At 40.8% G+C, this 22,378-nt stretch overlaps 2 protein-coding genes across 13 annotated transcripts in view; one reads left to right on the forward strand and one right to left on the reverse strand.

Moving 5' to 3' along the window:
• The window catches only part of IL6ST (interleukin 6 cytokine family signal transducer), a 32,820-nt gene extending 24,751 nt beyond the window's left edge, over positions 1 to 8,069 (forward strand). Inside the window, exons 15-16 of the mRNA XM_071425390.1 lie at positions 506 to 587; positions 1,426 to 8,069. Of these exons, the coding sequence (XP_071281491.1) occupies positions 506 to 587; positions 1,426 to 2,151 (808 nt within the window). The 3' untranslated portion in view covers positions 2,152 to 8,069. The remainder of the gene's footprint in view (positions 1 to 505; positions 588 to 1,425) is intronic.
• Positions 8,070 to 17,965: 9,896 nt separating this feature from the next.
• IL31RA (interleukin 31 receptor A) overlaps positions 17,966 to 22,378 on the reverse strand; it is a 34,347-nt gene continuing 29,934 nt past the window's right edge. For 9 of the 12 annotated variants that reach the window (XM_071425396.1, XM_071425401.1, XM_071425392.1 and 6 more), the window contains 2 exons: positions 21,852 to 21,930; positions 17,966 to 21,004 (listed from right to left, as the gene is read on the reverse strand). In XM_071425396.1, the coding sequence (XP_071281497.1) occupies positions 20,423 to 21,004; positions 21,852 to 21,930 (661 nt within the window). In that variant the 3' untranslated portion in view covers positions 17,966 to 20,422. The remainder of the gene's footprint in view (positions 21,005 to 21,851; positions 21,931 to 22,378) is intronic. The other 3 variants (XM_071425403.1, XM_071425400.1, XM_071425402.1) reach the window with 3 other exon arrangements.

Below are 22,378 nucleotides of genomic sequence, written 5' to 3' on the forward strand. Positions count from 1 at the left end.
CAGTTTCAAAGCTGGTTTGGTTGGGGGTGATGTATCAACAGAAGCTTCTGGTTTTAAGTAACAGTACATTCTTAAGAGTTACAAAGTAAGTTTTTCTTCCATTTTTTTTATTTGTGAAGTTAGCTTAGATTTAACCTTTGGTATTCATCGTTATAATAAAAGAAGTAGGATTGAATTTTCATACTGGCATGCATCATAAACTACCTGAGTAATAGCTCTGTACATTCTAGAGTGCTATAAATTTGAAAATCTCTCACTGTTACCATTTGTTGTTTGTGTTACATTGATAGCTGCATCTAATGTATGGAGGACTTAAGTGAAGTGCTATGCTTCGCTAAGTAGTATAGCCTCATACAAAGATGAAAAGTAATTCAGACAGCATTCTTATTTGGAATACAACATTTCCATGTAAGGGAGTGGTGTTCTGGATTCTGCTGTGGTTGCTGTGAACAGGGAATTTGGGGAGTGCATTTTATGACTTTATTCCATTTTTAATCCTTTACAGAATTAAGAAACATATCTGGCCTATCGTACCTGATCCATCCAAGAGTAACATTGCTCAGTGGTCTCCTCAAGTTCCAGCCAAGGTAATACTCACCTTTCTGCATCCTGTATCTTCCTAGTCTGCAAGGTTTCAGATAAAATAACCGGTGGGAATCTTCTGTCTTCTAGCAGACATGGATTTCAAGGAAAAACTTGAATATTAAGTTTTATTGACATTGTGATACAATATGGTTAGAAGACTTCATTGCATCTGTAGATTCTGCATTAGATTTACATGGCTCTTAGCACAAATTCACAGTCCAGCGTGGGCTTTAAAGTTGTGAGTTAGTTTCAGCTTGCTAGTTGGAATGGTCAAGTACTCATTTCTTTGCTCATTCATGGGAAATCAGCATTAAGTAAACAATTAATGATTCCTATTCTTAAAACCCTGAAGTGGCTTATTTGCACAGTTCAGTCACGAATGAGAGAGAAGACTATAAACAGTTCCTCCTGAATGAGAAGATGGCAGCAAAATTTATGCCACATGTGGGATGAATGACCAGGCAAACTTTTTTCAACAAACTGTGGCTAATTTCTTTAAAGAAATATTCTGATGTTGAGTATATTATTTGAGGTAATGTATGGTTCTCAGTATAGAATGTTCCTGTGCTGCACAGCAAATGCTTCCATCTTTACAGCTCTTAAGAATAATTAAAATATCCACTATCATTTTAGAATAGCTGCATAATTAAGACTCTGTATTGGAAACAAAGCTGTAGCCTTCATTTTTTAACTCATGCTTTGGAGATATTGCCAGACTTAGTAAAGAGAAAACTTAGATGAAGAAAATCAAAGACATTATGAATAAAAATTCATATTTATTGAGGCTTTTGATTTGTAACATAACCTTCCTCTTAGGCAACATCCATCTCTTTCTTTCAGCATAACATCAGTTCCAAAGATCAGATGTACCCAGAAGGCAGCTTTACAGATGTAAGCGTTGTAGAAATAGAAGCTGATGACAAGAAGTCTTTTTCAGAACAAGATCTAAAACCCTTTGACTTGCTTAAAAAAGAAAAAAGTACTTCAGAAGGACACAGCAGTGGTATTGGAGGATCCTCATGCATGTCTTCTCCTAGGCAAAGTGTCTCTGACAGCGATGAAGGTGAAACGACACAGAACACTTCAAGCACTGTACAGTACTCGACTGTGGTGCTTAATGGCTACAGAGACCAGACACCTGTACAAGTCTTCTCAAGGTCTGAGTCAACTCAGCCCCTGCTAGATTCAGAAGAGAGATCAGAGGATCATGCTGGAGGAGCTGACAGTACACCACAGAGGCAGCAGTATTTCAGACAAAATGGTGGTCAGGATGAAACCAACACAGACAGGCCATGCTTTGAAAGAACAAAGCAGATTACTCATGCTAATGAGGGAGATCTTGTTGGATTTGTTCAACTGCAGATCTCAGGTCAGAGTTCACAGCCATTGGGACTTGGGATGGAAAAAAATACCCAGGAAGCTGCTGTATCAAATGTTTTACAGACATGTACTGAAGGACAAACTGTGAGACCTGAAACAGTGGAAGAAAATCCACTTTCAGTTGATGAAATGCCAAAAAGTTACCTCCCACAGACTGTGAGACAAGGGGGCTATATGCCTCAGTGAGAGAAAAGACTGGCTCTGTTTAGGCCTTCATTAGTGCCTGTTCACATCTTCCCCTGTGTTTCTGATAAAGTAAGCTAGGTATTTTTATCTTAATGCAGATAGAAAAATTAAGCAAAGAGTAATTTGACAAACTACAATAAGGACTGTTTTTGTGGAAAATTTCCAGTCCAGACCTACTGGAGATTTACTTTTATGCACTACATAAAACCTTACATCTGGATAGCTGAACAAGCCTTTGTGCTACATTGGGCGTGTTGTATCTCTTCATAACAGAATTTCACATGATTGAAAAGGTCAAGTTTTAAATATCCACATCAGCCAATAGACCTCCCAGAAGAAACACTTCGATGCGTGGCAGTGTACGAGCCTAAAAAGCCAGCTCTAGTTGCACAGTGCAGCTTTGTGCAAAAGTAAGACTGAAGCTCAGTATTCTGACATGGAAGAATACTTGTGTGATACACTTTTCAGTAACTTAATTGACTTAGTGAATTTTGACTTGGCCCAGTGCCTCAATTTTCAGCTTACCAGACCTGCAAATCATGTTTAAAACCAATAAAAATTAAATAGAACTTGCTATGTTGTAGAAATAGGAAAACACCAAGATCACTTGAATCTGAATGCTACTATAGTAACTGATACTTTACCTACATTTAGATATGTGTACACATGAACTATAGAGTAATTTGGCCTAAAAAATGTGCCTTGCAACTTGACGCACAGCAATTCAGTCTTGTAGTCAAAAGTTTGGGAATCAGATGACAACACAGATCAGCAGTTATTTAAAGGCTTTGTACCCCAGCCACTGTTTGATTATATAAGACTTCTGTGATCATACATGCCTTTGTTTAATAAGTGCACCTTTGTTGTGTACAGCTCAAGTAACAGGCTGTAAGCTTTTACCATTTTGCTCAGTGTTCAGGAGAAAGGCAATATGACCTTCTTCTGACAGACTGCAGCTATTAGTGTGCTGTAACCTCGCTGCTAGTACTGCAGGACATCCTTGAAACTAAAAGCAACCAAAGCATTGAAGTCATTGGTGCACAAAACACTTAAGTGGTTGTTAAAATTCCTGATTTTAAAAATTCCATTTTTTCTTAATGTCTCACTTTTTCCCTGCTCACACAGTTTATATTTTTTTGAGGAAGCTACATTTCTTGGAAACTTCTTCTACCAGTGTTTAAACAAAAATTAAATTACAGGACAATAAACCCCTTTTCCAGTGATAACCGTAAATTTTATGGCACTCTTAAAAATTTTTTTAAATTAATTCTAAATCTAATATAGGCTAATCAGCTTTCTAATCTGACACTAACAAAAATGCATTTCAAAACACTAAATGCTGTTTTGTGAGACTAAAACAAGTGTTTTATTTCTCCTTCAGCAAAATAACTATGTATTTAAGACCACCTGAAACCTTTTGTGCTGTGACCTCTGGTACTGCTGTTCTGCAGAGCACTTGCTAAAAGCCCTTGAAAGGCCTGTGTCAGTATCATTTCATCTTCCCTTGTCTGCCAGCTTGTGTGGAAGGATGGGTGTACATGTAAATGTCCACATGTGAATTATGCTTTTGTTTCAAAGAAATCGAGTGCAAGAGTAAATTTGTAAGATTACCTCTTGAAGTTTGGAATATTTAAAACAGATAAAGAATGCAGAGTCTTTAACAGCATTTCAGTATTCCACAGTTCCTTTCTCCTGACAGTATTTTTCCGTATCTAGGCACTTTTTTTAATTAAAAAGCTATGTTTCAGCTTACTATAAATAGACCTTTCTTCAGACCAGTCCTCTTCCTTTTCAACCCACTGCACCTCAGCACCTTTAAACTCCCTCCCAGAGGGCAAAGGTGTAATGAAAACTGCTGTCATGAGACAGCAGAGAGACCATCTTTCATTTTTCAGAGGTTGAAGAAGCATTCCTGTTTTGGAACACATTCCTCTTGGAAGAAATAGCAGTTACTTTACTGGGGGATGAGTTACCTTCTCTATGCAAACTTCACAGTCACTGTAGAAACTACAAGTAAAAGGGAGAGTCTCTGTTGGGCAGTGTGCATGCTTATTAGAACTGCCCAGCAGCCAACTGCATTCAGTCCATCTTCTCATCTCTGAAGTATTATAGGCCACTACCTGGCTTTGTAGTTGTCCTGGTTTAGGGCAAATTTGAGAGGAAACTTCCAAAGGAGTCTCTCTAAAAAGCAAATGCAAGCAGCCCCTCCCCGTACTGTTATGGGAAAAGATTTCCTTGGAGAAAAGTGGAAAAAAGCTGTTTATTTAAAAGGCAAAGTAGTCACAAGCATAAAAAATGAATAGTATTGAACACTAAAACCTCTCAGTGTTCTGAAGAGATGGCAAATTCAGAAAGTCCTTGTTGTGGGGTGTACCTTGGCTTGCTCAGTCTCTTATCAGTCCCTCCTGTGCTGTACAATGCCATCTCCTGGTTCCCAGTGGCCACAGGTGTGAGCTCCCGGTGTTTTTCTGGATTTTCAGTCCAGAGCAGGGCTGAACAGCTCCAAGAAAAAGAAAAGCCACAGTCTGGGGAACTTGTCTGCCTCAGCCAGCTAAAAACTAACTAAAAGCAAAGGAGAGCTTCCTCCAGTGTCTGTGCTGCAGACAGTGCAGTCTGTGAGGAGGATGCAGGGAGCAAGGGCAGTCCCTGAGGATAAACTCTGTGCTTCTTCTCCCCACTCAGCTCTCAGAACCAGTCTCAAAGGTGCAGAACTTAATACCCAGCATAAACAGAACAGACAACTGGGGATACAAGCATCATAAAGTCACCATAGGACAGTAGTCTAAACAGTGCTGCAAAGGTCTGGATGTTTGCAAAAACATGTTGATGAGTTTTTTTAATACATTTTTGTGGTTCAGTAATACTAACTTTTGATAGCATATGTTATTTGAGGGAGAATGTCAGGTAGTCCTTAAGTTGCTACTTGCCTTTCTGTAAAGAGAAAGCATTTTCTTCTCAGTTGCTGTTAATCGTGGACCACTCAAAACTTAACTGCTGCTTAACAGTAGTAAGAGATTCTGCTTTTTAAAATCTGTGCTAACAAGAGTTCTGGCCTGTCATTTCTGGTATCTTTCATTGTTGTTTATGGGCGAGTGGTAATAAACTCAAAGAATTGAGTGGGTCCTCGAGAAAGTTCTGGCTGGCTGGCAGTGACATGCTCTTTTTGAGACACAGCATTTGTCTAGGGCTAAAGTACTAAAGACTAAGCAGGAGCTCCTAGTGAGTGAACAGCTTGTAGAAGCCACAATACATATGAATAACAGGTATACAGCTAGTTCATAAACCTATGTGCCAAATACATTGTGCAGTGTTCAGGGTTTAACAAGATTTTGTACTTTGGACTGTAAAAATCTAAGTGTATCAAATAGTTGCATACAGGTTTTTAAGAGTATCTGCAGTGTAATTATAGCAATCCACTGAAATTTTCTGAGCTTGGCTCTAACATAGTAACTCAAGAAAAAGTTTTCTCCCTCCTCCACCTCCCCTACCCCCTTCACCAATGGCTATTGGTGCATGTAACAAAATAAAGGCATTAATAAAGTCACATTTCAGTATAGACACTTTCATGTCCATCTTGATTTCCTGGACTGGAATTTTTCAGGTACAGGTGGAACACTAGTTGTAAGGACTGTTAATTTGGTGGTGAGGAAGGGAGGCTAGTAGAAATATATTAGCATATTTGAAAAACCTCTTAAAATGCAGGCTGGTTAATAAATGCTCCTCTGTTTACAAGAGAAGTGAATATATTACCTTTGTAGTTCTATTGTGGTGGTTCTGTTAGACCAGGAGATGATTGGTATTGTTTTCTGGAGTGTGTTGGCTTCCTTTAAGAGCAGATAGTCTAGGAATGTCCTCTCCTGCTGTATTGAAAATCTTGAGATTGCTTCATACGTGCTATTATAGAAAATTAAGCTGCCTGTTCCACCTTAATGTGGCAGTACAAGCACAGTAGAGCAAAAATTTTTCTAAACTTTGTTCTGGAGAGTTTATGACAAGTATGTGCTTGTCTGGTACAGAAGCGTAGCAAAAGCTGTGAGAAATCTTGGCCCTTGGGAGGATGAGGGAGTTTGCATGCTAGGACTGAGTCCCATTCTTGGGCTCTGGAGAAGTTCCACCTGTAACCTGGGTGGGAGTTTTGTAAATCCTGAGCTTTGTCAGGTGGTTAAAACATGTGGGGTCACCTCTGCTGATTTAAATTAATAGTTTAATTAGAGATAGGTCTCAGATACCCAAGATCCACATCACTGTATCCTGCAATGGAGTTGACTTCTCAGTGGGATCTGAAAATCCAGACACTGTCAGATTGTTAATAGTCTGCCCCACTCCAGGACATACACATTTTGCATTGTAATTTATGTGCATTAAATGGGACTAAATACACTAGTTTATTTTCCCCATTAGACAGTGGTTGTAGTTGAGATTAACTGTTATTTGAGTGCATTCCTTTAACTGGGTTAAAAAGTTCTCTTGACTGAGACTGTAAGAGTTCCTTAATCCCCATAACCTCTTGTCTGTCTGCAAGGATGGATATATATATATAGCCATTTTAAATTCCAGGAGTTGCTTGTAGTATAATACAGGTGAAGTTTATATAAAAATGTTGAGTCTTCTGTCATGAAACAGCTGTTAGGGAATTGCAGCCAACCCGAGTCTTCAGCTTTGCTTTTGATCCAGAAAACTGCAGTAAAGTGGAGGTATAAGTGCAAAAATCTGGAGGAGGTTGAAATTAAGTATCTTGTATTGGATTCATGAATTTCCATTTCTCTTCCTTTAAAGTGAAAGCATCAGTAAAACAAACAAAAAAAACCTAAAAATCATGTGAATTTGCTTTCACTGTTGTTTCCTTTGTAGGACTTGTGCAATCTGAGCCATTCTTGAAAATAAAAGCAGTGCTGACTTAATGCACAAGGATGCATTTCTAAGGCCACAAGATTTGATAAAACAAACCTAAAAATAATAGTGAAGGGCCAGATTTCAACAATTGTCTGCTTCCCTGCCTCTTAACTGTAGTGCAGAGAGAGGGTGGGCAGCGAGTACCTCCCAGAATGCAGCCTTAGCCAGTACTTGTATTTATTTGCAAAGACAACCTGAAGGGGATATATGCAATAATGTCATTGCTACTCTGCAGAAGCACACTTCTGTAACAATAGATGAAAAACACTTATGGCACAACTGTTGACTGATGGCTGGAAAGCTCCACATCCTCCTGCTCAGACTGAAGTGTCAGCTGTTCTTCTCTGGGGATCACGGGCGTGGCAGATGGGCATTCTCTGCAGTGTGAAACTGTTAACACCTATCACTTTTCATCATCAAAGCACATATGTTAATGGATCCAGTCAACTTGCCGTATTTTTTTAAATACACCAGTTTTGTTTACAGTGTCACATCTAGCCTGACACTTTGATACAGCCAGGGATTGTCTAGTAACCAATTGCTTTTATTTGGGGATAAGAAGTTACTGGTCACCCAGTTTGCTGTGCCAATATATGCATCTAGGTGAGCGGAGGTGTGGGACACAGGAACAGATGTACCAACAAGGAAAGTGCCTTGATGCTGGATTGGATGGCTAGTGAATGTAAACATTAAGTTAAATTTTGCTATGTACTTAAACTAAGTATGGCCGATTAAGCTAGTGATAATTTGAATGCCAGCTTTAAAGGGCTTGCATACTCCGGCCAGAGGTTAAACTTGTAAATTGCTGCATAAGCTGTCTCTGTATGGAAATGTGTTTTAATACCTGTTCACTGTCTTTATTCTTTTGCAAGCTGCATGTGTATTGTCATATAAAATCTGCTTTCTACAATTTATTTTGATGGTCAGTTTTGAATATCTTCCGCTTTGTTACCCGACTGAGCCTGAATGTTGCATTTCTGTAGTACATAATATGTAGAAAAAAACAAAACAAAATTCCACATTTACCTTTTGTGCTGGAGTCAGTGTTTTTGTGAGGCTGACCAAGTAGTAACCACAGAAGAAGGGTCTGGGCCACTGCTTCACAAAAAACAGAGACATGACCATGACGTTCCTGGATAAAAGGCTACTTCATTGCACCTGTGGGCACGTTCAGCAGCAGGTGAATGCTTTTTAGTCCTGCCTTTGTAATTGCTCCTGGAAACAGAAACAATGCTCTCTTCCCACACAGTCCCATTTCCATGAAAAGCATCCCTGACTTGGCTGGGTCTGGCACTGCTCTCTGTCTCATCTGGGTTTAGTTCTTTTGTTTCTCATGGGTGGAGGATCCTCACAGATTTATATCTCAGTATTTAAAAACGGTAACATATCACAGTACTGAAAAAGTAGAATGGGGTCTTCAAAGGCTGGTCACCTTCACAAAAGGCTTTAAGGTGGGCAGCTGGGGAAAGACTGCTCCCCCTTCCTGGCTGAAGTCCTCATTTGAATAGAATCAGATTCCTGCAAAGCTGAGAGGGCAGAGGGGTGGGGAAAGGGGTGTTCCATTACATGTCACCAGAAATTATTGTTGCCATAGAAGAGCCATCCCAGGCGTGTCATGCATGAGTTAATGCTTGGTGGTGTTAGATGCAAAGACTCCTTTTCCAAAATATTGGTTTACTGCACAGTTGTTCACTGACCACTGTTTCACTTAAGGCCCTTCACCTTTCTAGAGAGCCATAGCATTTTTGCGTGTCCTGCTCCCCTGTGCTCACAGCTGATGAGCATTGGCGCAGTTGAGCCCCACAAGGAGCACAAAGTGTGTGCAGAAGAGGAGGCAGCAGTTTGTCCTTTACAGGCTGCTCCCTGCTGCCAGAGCAAGACAGGAAACATGTACTTGGGCACTGTACACTCAGAACTCCAGAAGCAGCTTGGTTCCTGGAAGGAAGCAGTTTTCCATCCCCATGGCAGAGGCCAGCAGAGTCTGGAGCACAGGAGCAGGAGGTGTGCCCAACCATGTTCTACCTTTGCAGCAGCTAGGTCTGTCCAGCCAGGGTGGGCACTGGACAGCAGCACAGCACCTCTGAGGTGCACAGGGCCCTGCCAGCTCTGCCCAGCGCTGGGCAGCGTGGGGGTAGTGCAGCTGGGGCATCCCTGCTTTGTTCAGCAGCACTGAACCTCTCTGCAAAATCATCTTACATGTATTTTCCAGTTATTTGTGCTATACATGGCAAAGTGACCCATTGCCTTTCTGACTTCCCAGCAGACTCCATCCACAAAAAATAACTAGCACAGCCAAAATATTCCTCCCACTCCCGACAAAATAGCTAGGAAATTCGTGGATCAGCCGAGGAGGCTGAGCACTAGTGACCCTGGTGACCCACATCTCCAACTGGGAGATGCAGTATGACTTTCCCAATGAGTAATCTGACTCCAGGCTGGCCTAGAAATGGAAGTGTACTGTGCACTGGTGTACTGGGCGTTGCCCTGGCTTTCCTTTTGTGATGACTCCTGAGTCACACAGCCAGCCTGGGGACTGAGCTGGGTCAGGGGCCAGCAGCAGGTTTCAGTGAGAGGACAGCTCTGCAGGAGCCACAAAGCTCCCGCAGCTCTCAGCTGGCCCTGTGCTGCTGCTGGCACAGCCTGTTACCCGGCTGCAGCGTCATGCAGCAGGTTCTGGTGCCAGAATCCCGAGTAAAGCTGCTCAGGGAGTGTCCCGTAGGGCTGTGAGTGCCCGGGCACTCATTACTGGGGTGCAGCTGAGCAGACCCGTGCTGGGACCAGCGAGGGAGCACCGTGGTGCTGGGGCAGTGGGGCAGCCTGGGCAGCACCTGGGCACCCAGAGCACTGCAGATCCGCTGCTCTCAGCAGCACGGCATGGCACAGCATGGCACTGCACGGGACGGCACAGCACGGCACGGCACGGCACAGCACAGCCCACTCCTGGCCTCTCAGGGCACTGCTGGCCCGTTCAGCCCACCAGGAGCGTGCCGGGAGAGGGCAGCACACGTTGCCCGGACAGCCGGCCAGCTGACCGCTCCAGCACCGGCTCCTGAATGGGTCTAATATTTATTATATTTATTTTCCGGCAGTTCAGCAAGTCCCCTTGGTTTCTCTTGTTCCACTCCGTTCGCGAGCAAAGCCCTCGCTCCGGTTTTCCATCACCCTGAGTCACAAATCCCGGTCAGGGGCAGGCTCATCGCCCGCCTGCTGCCAGCCGGATCGGATTGTCCCAGATCCCGCCTGGCACACCGTGCCCCGGATGGGGCCTCACAATAGCGGCTCCGCATGAAACGGCCCCAATCACCGGTCCCTTGTCCCCACGGGGGATGGACCTGCCGATGGATGTGCTGGGATTGCTGACAGGAAGCCTGTTCTCATGCACGGCTGCAGCCTGGATCGCTGCCCTGCTCTGCCCAGGTAAGTAATCACCGCTGACCCCAGCGCTTTGGGAAAAAACACGAGGCTCCTGGAGACCATTTCTGACTAAACCTGTGGCAGCACAACTCTTCCTGCTCGAACAGATAAAGCTTTTTCCCGTTTTGAGGAGATGTGTCATTGGCAAAAGAACACGCGTGGCTGAACGTGCACCAAAGACCCCCTGGACCACCCCCCATGCCTATTTTGGTGCTAAGGCAACTTTCCTAAATGGAGTCACTGTAACAAACTTTAAAACATGCTCTGGCTGTCCTTTATCATGCATTACACAAAACTTTCTATGTTCATACAGACACCTGAAGAGTGTCCCTCCTTCCCTCCCCAGCTTCTTGTCCCAGACACAAGAGCTTGCCAAACAGCCCCAGGGCAATAGCAGATGTCTCCAGAACCTGCTCAGGGCACAGCTCTTGTAGCACATCCCCATTATGCTCCATTTGCTGCATGTGTTTTTACTCCTCTGTCTGCTGGACGTCTTCCTTAAGTGAAACTATTAACATTCTTGCATGTGTCAGAAAGCCTCTCCATTTTACTTATTTATATAAATTAATGGCATTTAGATAGATAATGCAGAGATACACATCTGTAAACGGAAGCAAATTGAATCATTATATGAGCTTGAAGAATAAGAGATTTTGTATCAGCCTTTAAAATTAGGTTGTCTATAATGTAGGAAAAAGGTCAGACTCTGTGAAAGAGCAGCATGTGGAATAACTTAAATAAAAATGTCAGCATAGAAACACTAAAAATAAACAAACATTGACAGAGTAGAAATTCCTTTAAAGGCAGTGAAACTCAGACTTGGCCACAAAACCTCAAGTAAACAGATAACCTTGCACAACATGTGGCTCTAGAGAGAAACTCTAGTTAGCCCTATCATTAAAGAAAAAATCAATCATTACAAAATTTCCCAAGACTGACCTCAGTCATGGGAGAAGAACCACAAGCTGGAGACAATGCATCCAAGAATTTAACTGAGGAGACAGCAACAAAAAAACCCCAAGTCATCACAAAACAAGCAGGGTTGTGCGGGATTTACCCCACACAGCTCTGTTTCTATCTGTATTAGACAGAGCACTGCCAGCTCAGTCCCTGAGAAACGAGCTACCTTGCTGCTACCTTGCATCAGGAACCTGGTCCATATCCACAAATGAGCAGACCTGCTAATAAACCCAAGGCTTAGGTAATTTCACAGCAATTTGTTTGGTAGTTTTGCATTGAGACAGTGGGGTTGGGGAAGTGGGAATGTGCATAGGAAAGGTAAAAGGGGATGGGAGCTAAGGATGGTGTCAACCCCTATCTGAGCTCAAGCAGTTCCCCTCCCTCTCACTGTAGAGCATCAGGAAATGTAATGCCCAGCTTATTTCCAGGATTGTCCTTTACTTAATAAAGATAGTACTTACAAACAGAGAACCAGCCTTTTGTGCTGGAAGAAAGGTGAAAAATAGCAAAATCTAAACTCCTCTGTGTTCTTTTTCACCCAAAATGATTCAACACTCCCCTGCTTCCTTCCTTCCTTGCAGATCAGATGTTGGGAAACCTTGTCTGACTCAAGAACTGTAGAAGCCTTTAATCAGAAATGTAAAACAATTAACTTCCAGAAAATAAAAGCAAAAGCAGAAGAGAGATGCAGTCCCTAAAGACAAGCAACAATCCAAGCCTCTTAGTGAGCCAAGCTATAAAACAAAACCAAAAAAAAATAGCTAGAGATGAAAGCAAATGCATGGAGCATGTCTGAAGGAGGTGTAAGGTCATGGGAGAGAGAAGCAGGCAGCAAGGGCAGCAAGCCATGAACACAGCTGGGTATGAGCATTTCTGGGCAGTATGCTAGTGACAAAAAAGCTTTATGTTCAAAGCAAAGACACCATGCCCCACTGTTCAAACCTTTTTGTGTTCAGAGGATTTAGAAACATATTTTGTAAATAAAAATATCTGTAGGTCATAAAGTATTGATCCTGGTATAAATTCCTACACTAAAAGGGAGCAAAACATAACCAAACAGGAAAAAGAAACAAAAACTAAAACCATCCTGCCCCCCCCAACTCAAACCCTCTCAGCTAACTTTTTAAGACAGTAACAGAAATAGAGTCCATGTCCAGCTTAGAGTCCATGTCCAGACTTAGCAGACACTGGCTATGAAAAGATTCAGTGCAAAATTGTGCTAGGCTCATTTGGTATAATAAAGAAATTTCTTACATTAGGACCTAATTTGCCATAGTAACATTTTAGCAAATCTTTTATGCTCTTTTACTTCAGAATAAAGTGTTCGGTTCAGATTAGTGATGGTCTAAGTGGACATCCAGAGCATTAACAGTGATAATAATCTTATGCTCATTGTCTCTGACACCCCTAGATACTCTTGCATAACATTTCTGTAGTTATGAAAAGTGTTACTTCTTTGTTAAATTCCATTAGACATTCAGTTGCTCATGTAGTCGTGAAAATTCTGCAGAAATTAGCCTTGGCTAGGCTACTATTACATTCTGAGCAGAGCAATGACAAACCCAGGAAATATAGGGCTACTTTTCCAAGAAATAAGTACTCAGAAATTTCAGTATTATCAGGTCATACACAGAAACAGAAACAATATACGAGTTGGCTCAGCAGACTTTTACTACTCATCAGTGTGGGGTTGAGCAATGCCTGGAAATCAAGGCAACCCAAGAGGCTGAGAAAAATGTTGGTAGCAGACATTTGAACTCAAAAGTCTGGACCTCACTACTCAATTTAGTCAATGCTAAAGCAGCACTTTTAAAATATAAACCACTCTATTACAGAATAGTTTCTTTGACAGCTTGAATTGTGAAACAAGCCCACTGCAGCCTTAGATGTTCTGTTCTGTTACTGAGCTCCCACTGGGCAACTCTCCCAGAACCTTCATCCCCCAGTGAAGGAGCTGTGGGCCAACTGTCCACCCTCCTCCATGCTCCCAAAGCTCACTTGAATAACCTGAGTAATTCAGGACCCTGGGAAAGGACATCCTTAATCTGTAGTTGGGGCATCTCAGGACAGCCTGCACCCTGGCGTGTTAACCTCTCAGGTAAAGTTAGATTCCTGACTGGCTTGAAGCTGTGCCCCTTTCTGTCTGGTGAGAGCATTTTCTACACTTTTCTCTTTTAAGAGCTGAGGGAAGTACAGCATAGGAATGGTGTTAGGCCCCCTGAACTCACTCAGTGAGTCTTTGAAAGGGCTGCAGTATTTCAACACCCTCAGCAGAAGACAACAAACTTTTCAGGAGGTTGAATAGCTTTTATTTGCAAACTTTAGAGAATAAAGTACTTGGCAAATTTTAAAGCAACATCCAATTAAAGCAAGGCACTTCACAAAGCACTCACTTAGCAAACTCCAATTTTAAGTGATACAGATTTTGAGAAAAGGAAGTTGTGGGGCTGGGGGATGGGAGGTGATGGCTTGGTAGCCACTTTGGGCCCCACTGGATGGGGCAGAGCAGTGGCTGCACCACCTACCCAGAACTTGCCCTGTTCCCTGCTCTGAGCTTGCACTTCAGTGGTTTTGAGCCATTAGTCTTTTCTCCAGTCTGCTACAAAGGGGCAGCACTAAATAATCACGCTGTTTACTTTTCAAGTGTCCTGTTAGGGTACTGAAAGGATAAATCTACAGCATAAATATGCACATCTGTTTCTATTAATGTTTTGATATTCGTGAAAATCAATCTATTTTAAAAATATTGAGCCGCAGAAGAATGTGTTAGTCAAACATCTGTTCCAATTTTTTTATTGCTACACTTCATATTCATGTTCTGAGTTCAAGAGACCTAGATAAAACAATAGTTCTTAATTAAATAGTGAGGCAGCACTCTCTTATTCTTGAGAAAAAAGGCAAACAAAATAATCATTAGAAAGCCCACTAAAAGAGAAGGCAAATTAGTTCATGTGCACTAGAATAATAACATTTTTGTCAAATACTAAGAAAAAAAATTAATGCAAAGTAGAAGAAAGAAAGACATAACAGATGAAATTGGCACTATCTTGCTCAGACCCCTCTTCATAAATGCTCAGACTGCAAAATACATCATGTACACTAGAAGTATTTTGGAATTAATAACAGTATTTTAGAATAAATACATCTAATAAACAGTATGACTAAGAACAGGTCATGCTACAAAAACAATAAAACAATGCTTAATGATTTTTTGTCAGCTCTGTTTACAAATGCCATCCTTTGTTCACAGGACATATAAATTCCTTTATTTATGCAAGGAGGCAAGAGTAGCACATTTTCCAGCCTTTCTACAGAAGCACCATAAAATTGCTGTATATTTTATTTCTGTTGTGCCAGGAAGAGAGAAGAGGGTGCAGTTAACAACTACCTATACTTGCAATAAACTCAGATTATTATGGGCTCAAGACTCACCTGCAGTGAGATTATGCCTTGCTTCCTCTTATTGATATGCCAGACATTAACACAGAGCAGTGGAACAAAACTTTCACTGGCTTTGGAGCAGATTGATACGAGAACAAAGCAACACAGGCATTAGCTTAAATTAGTATCCATTTCATCTGTTTACAAGAAGCCTTCATATAGCCTTAAATAATTTAAGTTATATAAACTCTGTGTGTTATTTTCAAGTGACCTTTATCATGAGATCTTATATGTTTCAGAATAGCAACTTGCAAAAGATAAAACTATTGAATAAATATTTGCAAATTACCTCTTACAAGCCTAAGAATCATGACTTTTATATTCAAAAGACTGTTTTGTGTCACCAATGAGATACAGAATTGCTTGCTATACAAACTACTTCCCAAACACTGTGATGTTGAATCTTTGCTATTTTGTACTTTGACATCTAGATAAGCAAAGCTAAAATCTTACAACCCAATACACAAAAGCCCTGTTACCACAAAGGTGTCTTACTTTGATTCATCAAGGGAGCATTCAAAATTAAAATCAGATATTTCTTTGAGGTAGAACTTCAGTTGACTCATTATCTTTTCTTGTAATATTTCTAATCCTTGACAATGTAAGGCCAAGGGATACGGTACCATTCAACTGCAAAAAAACTCCAGATAAACCTTGTTTTCATGACCACATCCCAGTGTGGGCACCACAGTTCATCTGAGGCTGCACAGAGCGTGGTCTCTGACATTTGTTCCACCCAGCCCTCCAGTGTCATTTAAAATGTATGATACCTAGCCCAATATTAATACCCTAAGGTGGCTGTGTCTGCACAGATCTACTCAACTTACCCCTGAGAGTTGCCTTGCCTAGCACAGCTGCAATCACAAGGCATCAAAGTTATTATCTTACTACAGATCTTAGCAATTACCTGTATCATGGGAGCAATGGGTGATATTCCTACCCTGCAGCTCTGGACTCGAGCCTCCATGCATCTAAAGCTTCCTGAGCCTCCAGACTGTCCGAGTGTTGGTTTACACTGAGCTGTGAATGGAGGGAGCCAGTCACCTCCTCACACACTAAACTCAGCAACAAGGAATACCAGTCTGAATCAACAGACACAGCCCAAACATGGGCTAGGGTTTCTGGTCAAGGGCCAGGCCCTTGTGGGCTGTTATGCCAGGCTCCATGCACAATGCAAAAGAGAGGATCCCAGCAGTGAAGCAGCCTGTAATGCCTTCTGTGCTGGTGAATGACACTATGCAGCAACATAGATCACATAAACAACTTTCTTCTCTGTGAGTACTCCTGCACATACTAGATTAATGATGACACCTCACTGTGTCTGGGCTCAGGCACGTGCACACATTAATATGCTCAGGTGTACACAAGCACTTCAGCAGCCAGTTCTCAAAGGAATCAGTGTAGATACATAGATGCATGTATGCATATGCACATGATATATGTACGTGTATATCTGCATAACTGCATCCCTTCTGATGAAGCTACACCACCTTGCAGCAGTGACAGGGCCAACTCCTTTCTACATCCAGAGGTGCTCTGCTCCTGCAAATACTGGGGAAAGAGAGTGCATTTCAGCTTTCTTTAACTGTGCCTTTGCAACATATTCTCACAGCAAGGATGCATGAACAACTCCTGATGTAAAGTCTAACAATTAGGGAGACAAGAAAGAAGTTGGAGGGGAGAGCAGATACTAATAAAAGTTATGGACAACTAGCTGAAAAAAAGCTCTGAACAAGCAAGAAATGAGTGTGTTGAGTAAGTTAGAACAGGACAGAGGTAATTCTAAGGTAATCTTTGCTTTTAGGAATTGTATGCATGGTACACCTACAAAAAGTCTGATCAGATTTCAGATCTCATTAAGTTCTCAGCTCCTTTCTGCCTTGGGGAAATACGAACATCAATAAATTGGATTATGCTTTGAATGTGCCCTTTATAGTCACAGGCTTCTTTAGGTTGGAAGGTTCCTGTAAGATCATGGAGTCTGTTAACCCAGTGCTACCAAGTTCACCCCTTAACTATGTCCCCAAGAGCCACACACACATCTTTTAAATACCCCCAGGTTGGTGACTTCAACACTTCCCTGGGCAGCTTGGCCCACTGCATGACAAGCTTTTTGGTGGAGAAATTTTTCCTAATATGCAATCTAAACCCTTCCTGTCACAATTTGACACCATTTCCTCTTATCCTACCATTTGTTCCTTAGGAGAACAAGCCAACCCCCACCTGGCCACAGCCTCCTTTCAGGCAGCTGTGGAGAGTGATAAGGTCCCCCCTGAGCCTCCTTTTCTCCAGGATAAACACCCCCAGCTCCCTCAGCTGCTCCTCACAGCACTTGTGCCCCAGCCCCTGCCCCAGCTCCATTGCCCTTCTCTGGACTCTCTCCAGCCCCTCAGTGCCTTTCCTGCAGTGAGGGCCCAGAGCTGGACCCAGCACTGGAGGTGAGGCCTCAGCAGTGCCCAGCACAGGGGGACAATCCCTGCCCTGGCCCTGCTGGCCACAGCATTGCTGATCCAGGCCAGGATGCCATTGGCCTTCTTGGCCACCTGGGCACAGCCTGGCTCATGTTCAGCTGCTGTCACCAGCACCCCCAGATCCTTTTCCATGGGGCAGCTTTCCAGCCACTGTCCAAGGCTGTAGTGCTGTCTGGGGTAGCCTGCCCAGAGAAGCTGACTTTAGTCATGGGGTAGATTGTGGTGGTGCATCCCACCCTCCCTCACCAACCACACTATAAGCTGAGAAATGCTCATTAGTCCTAGGCCTTGGCAAACAGCACCTGGGCTGAACTCTTGATTTTTTCAGACCACTGTCTGCTCCCAGGAATTAGTGCTGTCTAATAAGTACCTGTATAAGTATTTCATTAACAACTGACTTGGAAACTTATTTTTCTTGCCTGAATAACAACCCAAGTGGAATAATATTTTTGTGGTTGAACATTCAAAGGGAGTTACCGACTCAAATTGTGGCATAGAAAAATACTGTGAGTAAAGCCCACTCTCTTATGACCCTATAAACAGCAGTCCAAAGTGAGACCTATTCTATATGAATATGAAAATCTAAAATGTATAAATGATGCATTTAGTAAAAATCAATAAAATAAATTTACACATTTTCTCAGTTTTAATTTTTTAATGGTTCACATTGTTAGTTTGAAAGACACATTGCGAAAGTCAGAAAGAGTACAACTCTCCATGCAAAATAAACAAGTACAAGAAGCTTTCTTTCCAAAGCATATGCAAAAGGCAGCCTTCCTTTCTGGAATGTATTGAGCCCACTTCTAGCATTTTGCTTTTTCTGAAAAAATAATGGGGAAGGGAAGCAGAAAAATAAGGAGAGAAAAGCAGCATATCAATAGGGAAGAAAATAAAGTGGGATAAATAAGAAGGATATACTTACCCTCCAGAACCTAAGAATTTTTACAAGGATAACCTAGCCAAGCCACCCAGCAAGAACCTTCCCTCTCTAATGATTCCTTAAAGGTTGCATTATTTTCACTTTTCACCTGTCTCAAACACGCAACTCAGAATATGCAGCTTTCATGTAGCTGCTAAACAATTCCTAGAAAGGCCCAAAATATCTCTGCATGTGTTTATTTTTAGATATTGTGATATTAAAACAAACACTGAGATTTAAGGGAAAAAATTTCTGTGATGGAATCAGTGAGCTCTGAGCCCGGGGAGACAACAACATCACTGTGAGTGACAAGTGTAGAACCAACTGAAGAAGCAGGAAAAAAGCACTGACCTAACCAAAGCTTTGTCCTAATTTCAGAGTATGACTCACCTAAGTGAGCAAGGGCTTATAAGAGCAAACATATATGCATTTCGTCTTGGAGCACTGTGGCTGAGAAAGTGATCCAACAAACAGGAGAGGTGGAAATCAGTGTTGCTGGCTAAGGAACATTTGCAGAAATTGTTTTCCCATCCTTTCTTGGCAACTAGAGGAACATTGTTCTGAGTTAAAGCAGCTTCCAAACTACAGAAAAAGACCCTAAATGCAAAACTTTACACTGTTTTCACCAAAACAATGCAAGTAATAGCCACGGCATCCAGGGAAAGGCTCAGCCTCCTCATTCATGCTTACAATATATTTTCCATTCTTCCACTCCTCTTCCTGTACAGAAAGGAAATGCTTTCTAATCCTATTCACATTTGTCTCTCGTTTTTCTATCCCCATAACTCCTGTATCTTTTTTTACCCTGAAATAAATCTGTAGTTGTGCAAACTACAATCTTGTGTAAACAAGACTGATAACATCAAGTCTCTAAATGCTGTAAAAATAGCTCAAAGTCTTAAAATTGCCATATACCCCATATGTGTCAAACTGAACATTCCCTTCTAATACAATTAATTTGACTCTCTATCTTTTTAAACCTGTTATTTAGCAGAGCATTTCACTAAGAGGTTTACAATTATGGCCTCTTTCTTGTTAAAAAATTAGTGTGATCGAGTGTTTTACTGCTTAATTGCTGATCAGTAAAATGAAAACTGTAATTAGATTTATGATTAACAAAACAAATGACAAAAGTTATATCCTTCATGTAGAAATACCTGATCCTAAATCAATTACCAGAGAATATCTGAGAAGATTTTACAGACTTAGTGTTTTTTCATTACCTCCCTGAAAAATAACTTCCTAACTCAATGCTTATTCTAACACAATGTGACATAGTTGATATTTTTTTCAGTTCAAAATATCAAAACCTCAGCAGGGAAACACAGTTTTAAATTGAAACAAATTAGAAGGACAGAGCAAGAAGATAAAACTGCTTATTGAAGGATAACTTCTTAAGTTTTGTTTCTCCCATTTGTTTTTAGAAAACAAACAGTAGAAACAAAAACAGCACAAAATGCTGAGGACTATGAAAACCATGAGAAAGGAAAAGAAGAAACATAGCAAGCATAACACATTTTCCAAAATGCAGGTAACATAGCAAATATACTCTCATTAAAGACAAGAAACTATAAGCCAAAGTATTAATTCAGGAGTCAGGATACAAAAAGACAACTCCTGAAATGTAGAAAATATTTGTAAAACAAGAGGAACACGATATATAAAACCAGATGAAAAACAATCAAGGGAAATAAGAACAGGAAAGTAGCTCTGCTCCATGTAACTGAGGAAGGATTTGGCAGATTCTGACTCTGTTCAAGTCTGTCCATGTTTCCCCATCAGAACTGAGCCTTGGGAACTGGTTGTGTGGGGAGCAAGAGATGAGCTGCTTGTACTGCTGGATGCTCCTGCAGCAAATATCAGTTTGTTTTAGCAGGTTGAAACAGGAGAACTAAGAAGAAATAACAAAAGCTATTTCTTTTGTCTCACTACTGGCATATCTGGTAAAACAAACAAACCAAAACAAACCAACAAATACCTCAAACATCCACACTGAAAGTGAACTCTGAGGCGCACACGCACAGCATAACAAATTAATTCACAACTATTTGAAGGAAGAGGGTGCTCCCATCCAAATTACCCGAGCTCAGCCACCTCAGAACATGTGCCTGCCTGTGAGCAGCAGTGCCCAGGGATATCTCACAGGAGGATTTTACAACGGAGCTCTCTCACACTACTGACCTTTGGCCAGCCTGAACATGTCCACTGTTATGTAGGACTGTGCCAGAACATTTGGTTGAAAAGGAGGTAAGGCACCTGACTGAATACTGGGCTCTGGCAAGCTCTCAGAAACAAGAAATTCCCTGGTTTTAACAGAATTTTTAAGATACGGATTGAACAGTGTTTTTTCACTGAAATCTTCCAGCCTTAAAACTTCCTCATCGTCATTTTCTTCATTTTTAATTGGATTCTGCTGGGATCCACACAAATCACTTGCCACTTCTATGGGCTGGACTTCCTTCCCTGGTATCAAAGCTGAATGCATTTGACTTCTGGTAAATTGATCAGTAATTATATAAGGCATGGATGGAGAAAAACTTTTAGCAGCTTCATTCTCTTCATTATGCAGTATCTTTTCATGTCTGTTAATTATGCCTTTTGTATTAATACCAGTACATTCAGAAACATGGTTTTCATAATTTATTAGTAGGGATCCTTCCTGACTTTCTTCAGGAAAACAGTATTCCAAAACATTTATTTCTTCAAAGTCTACAGTTTTGGTCTGAGATGACATTCTCTTCAAAAATGAATTATTCTGTCAATACAAAGAGATAAATTGGAGAGTTATAAAGGGATAGATCATGTATCAGTTCATTTTTCAATAAATAAATTATTGCTATTTGAGCTCTGTTTAACTCATAATTTCAGACTTGCACCAGTAAAGAGTTTGGATGCTTTTCAGATGGGAAGCAGTTACATGTGAATGAGTACTAAAAAAGACAATGTTCTTCTGTCCATTTACAAAATGCTTTTATATTAGGTTTTCTGTATGTAATGAAATAATGAATTTCATTATTAGAAGGCTCAGAATCAGGTTTGAATTGTGTCCATGTTTTCTTGTCTAACCAGATATTTTTTGGAAAAAAATTTAAATCCCATTATCTACAATTTACACTTTCTGTGCAAACCTGGTCAACTCCACTCCATTCAAATAAACATTGAAACTTTAATAAGGAATAAATATTCAAAAAATAAAAAGACAGAACTGTTAGTACAACTATATACCAAATCTTACTATATGTTGCAGTACTGTTTTTGTGGAGAAGAAAGGAGGTATGCAGATGTGGAAACCTAATTTAATAGACTCAATAGCCTGTGCAAATTTAATTTACTTCATTAAATGAACCATAGCCACCAACCACTTTGTCACTTCAAAACATTACTTCCCAATATCATATAAGAATTAGACTAATACACTTTATGAAGATGCATCTTCCCTATTATTTTGGAATACTACAAAGAGCATTTTGTAGCACTTAAGAAGAAGAAGGAAACTCAATTAAGGGGTGGGGGGGTGGTTGATTAATGAAATGACTGCCAGAAAAGGATTTATTTTCCCTCCATTTGATCCCTTCTTTAATGCATAAAATTCCAACTACTACCACAGATGAAGGAAGAGGCCATTCCACTGCAAGACTTTCTTCAGGATTTGGTATATCAGGCCAGCAAACCTTTTTAAACCTATAGTTGAGAAAGGAATTTTAGCCAAATTATGAAATAAATAGATTATTAAAAATTAACAAATCACCAGAAATTCCAAAAACTGCTGAAGTATCAAACATTCAGAAAGGAAATGTTTTCTATATCAACACAATGCTTTTCAATAAAATTGTTTCCCCATACACTGGTTTTTATTACAAAAGATCTCAACAAGATCTCTTGAGTTGCAGAGACATTGCAGAAAAGCCATTTTATATTATATAATATATTATGTTTTATTATATTATATTACTCAATTAAATAGTATATGAAATAAGAGCATGCCAAAATATGACAGTATACAAATTCTATCATTTTTCAGGGTGTTTCTTCAGTGAAAATCCACCTCAGGTGAATTTGTTCAAGGAAAGTGACCCTAGCACTATATCACATTAGAACTACACTGAGTTCCTAAATTAGCAGATTAAGG

This window comes from Agelaius tricolor, unplaced genomic scaffold (assembly GCF_023055355.1).
Source record: "Agelaius tricolor isolate 1412-34295 unplaced genomic scaffold, bAgeTri1.0.p SCAF_4, whole genome shotgun sequence".
Taxonomy (NCBI): Eukaryota; Metazoa; Chordata; class Aves; order Passeriformes; family Icteridae; genus Agelaius; species Agelaius tricolor.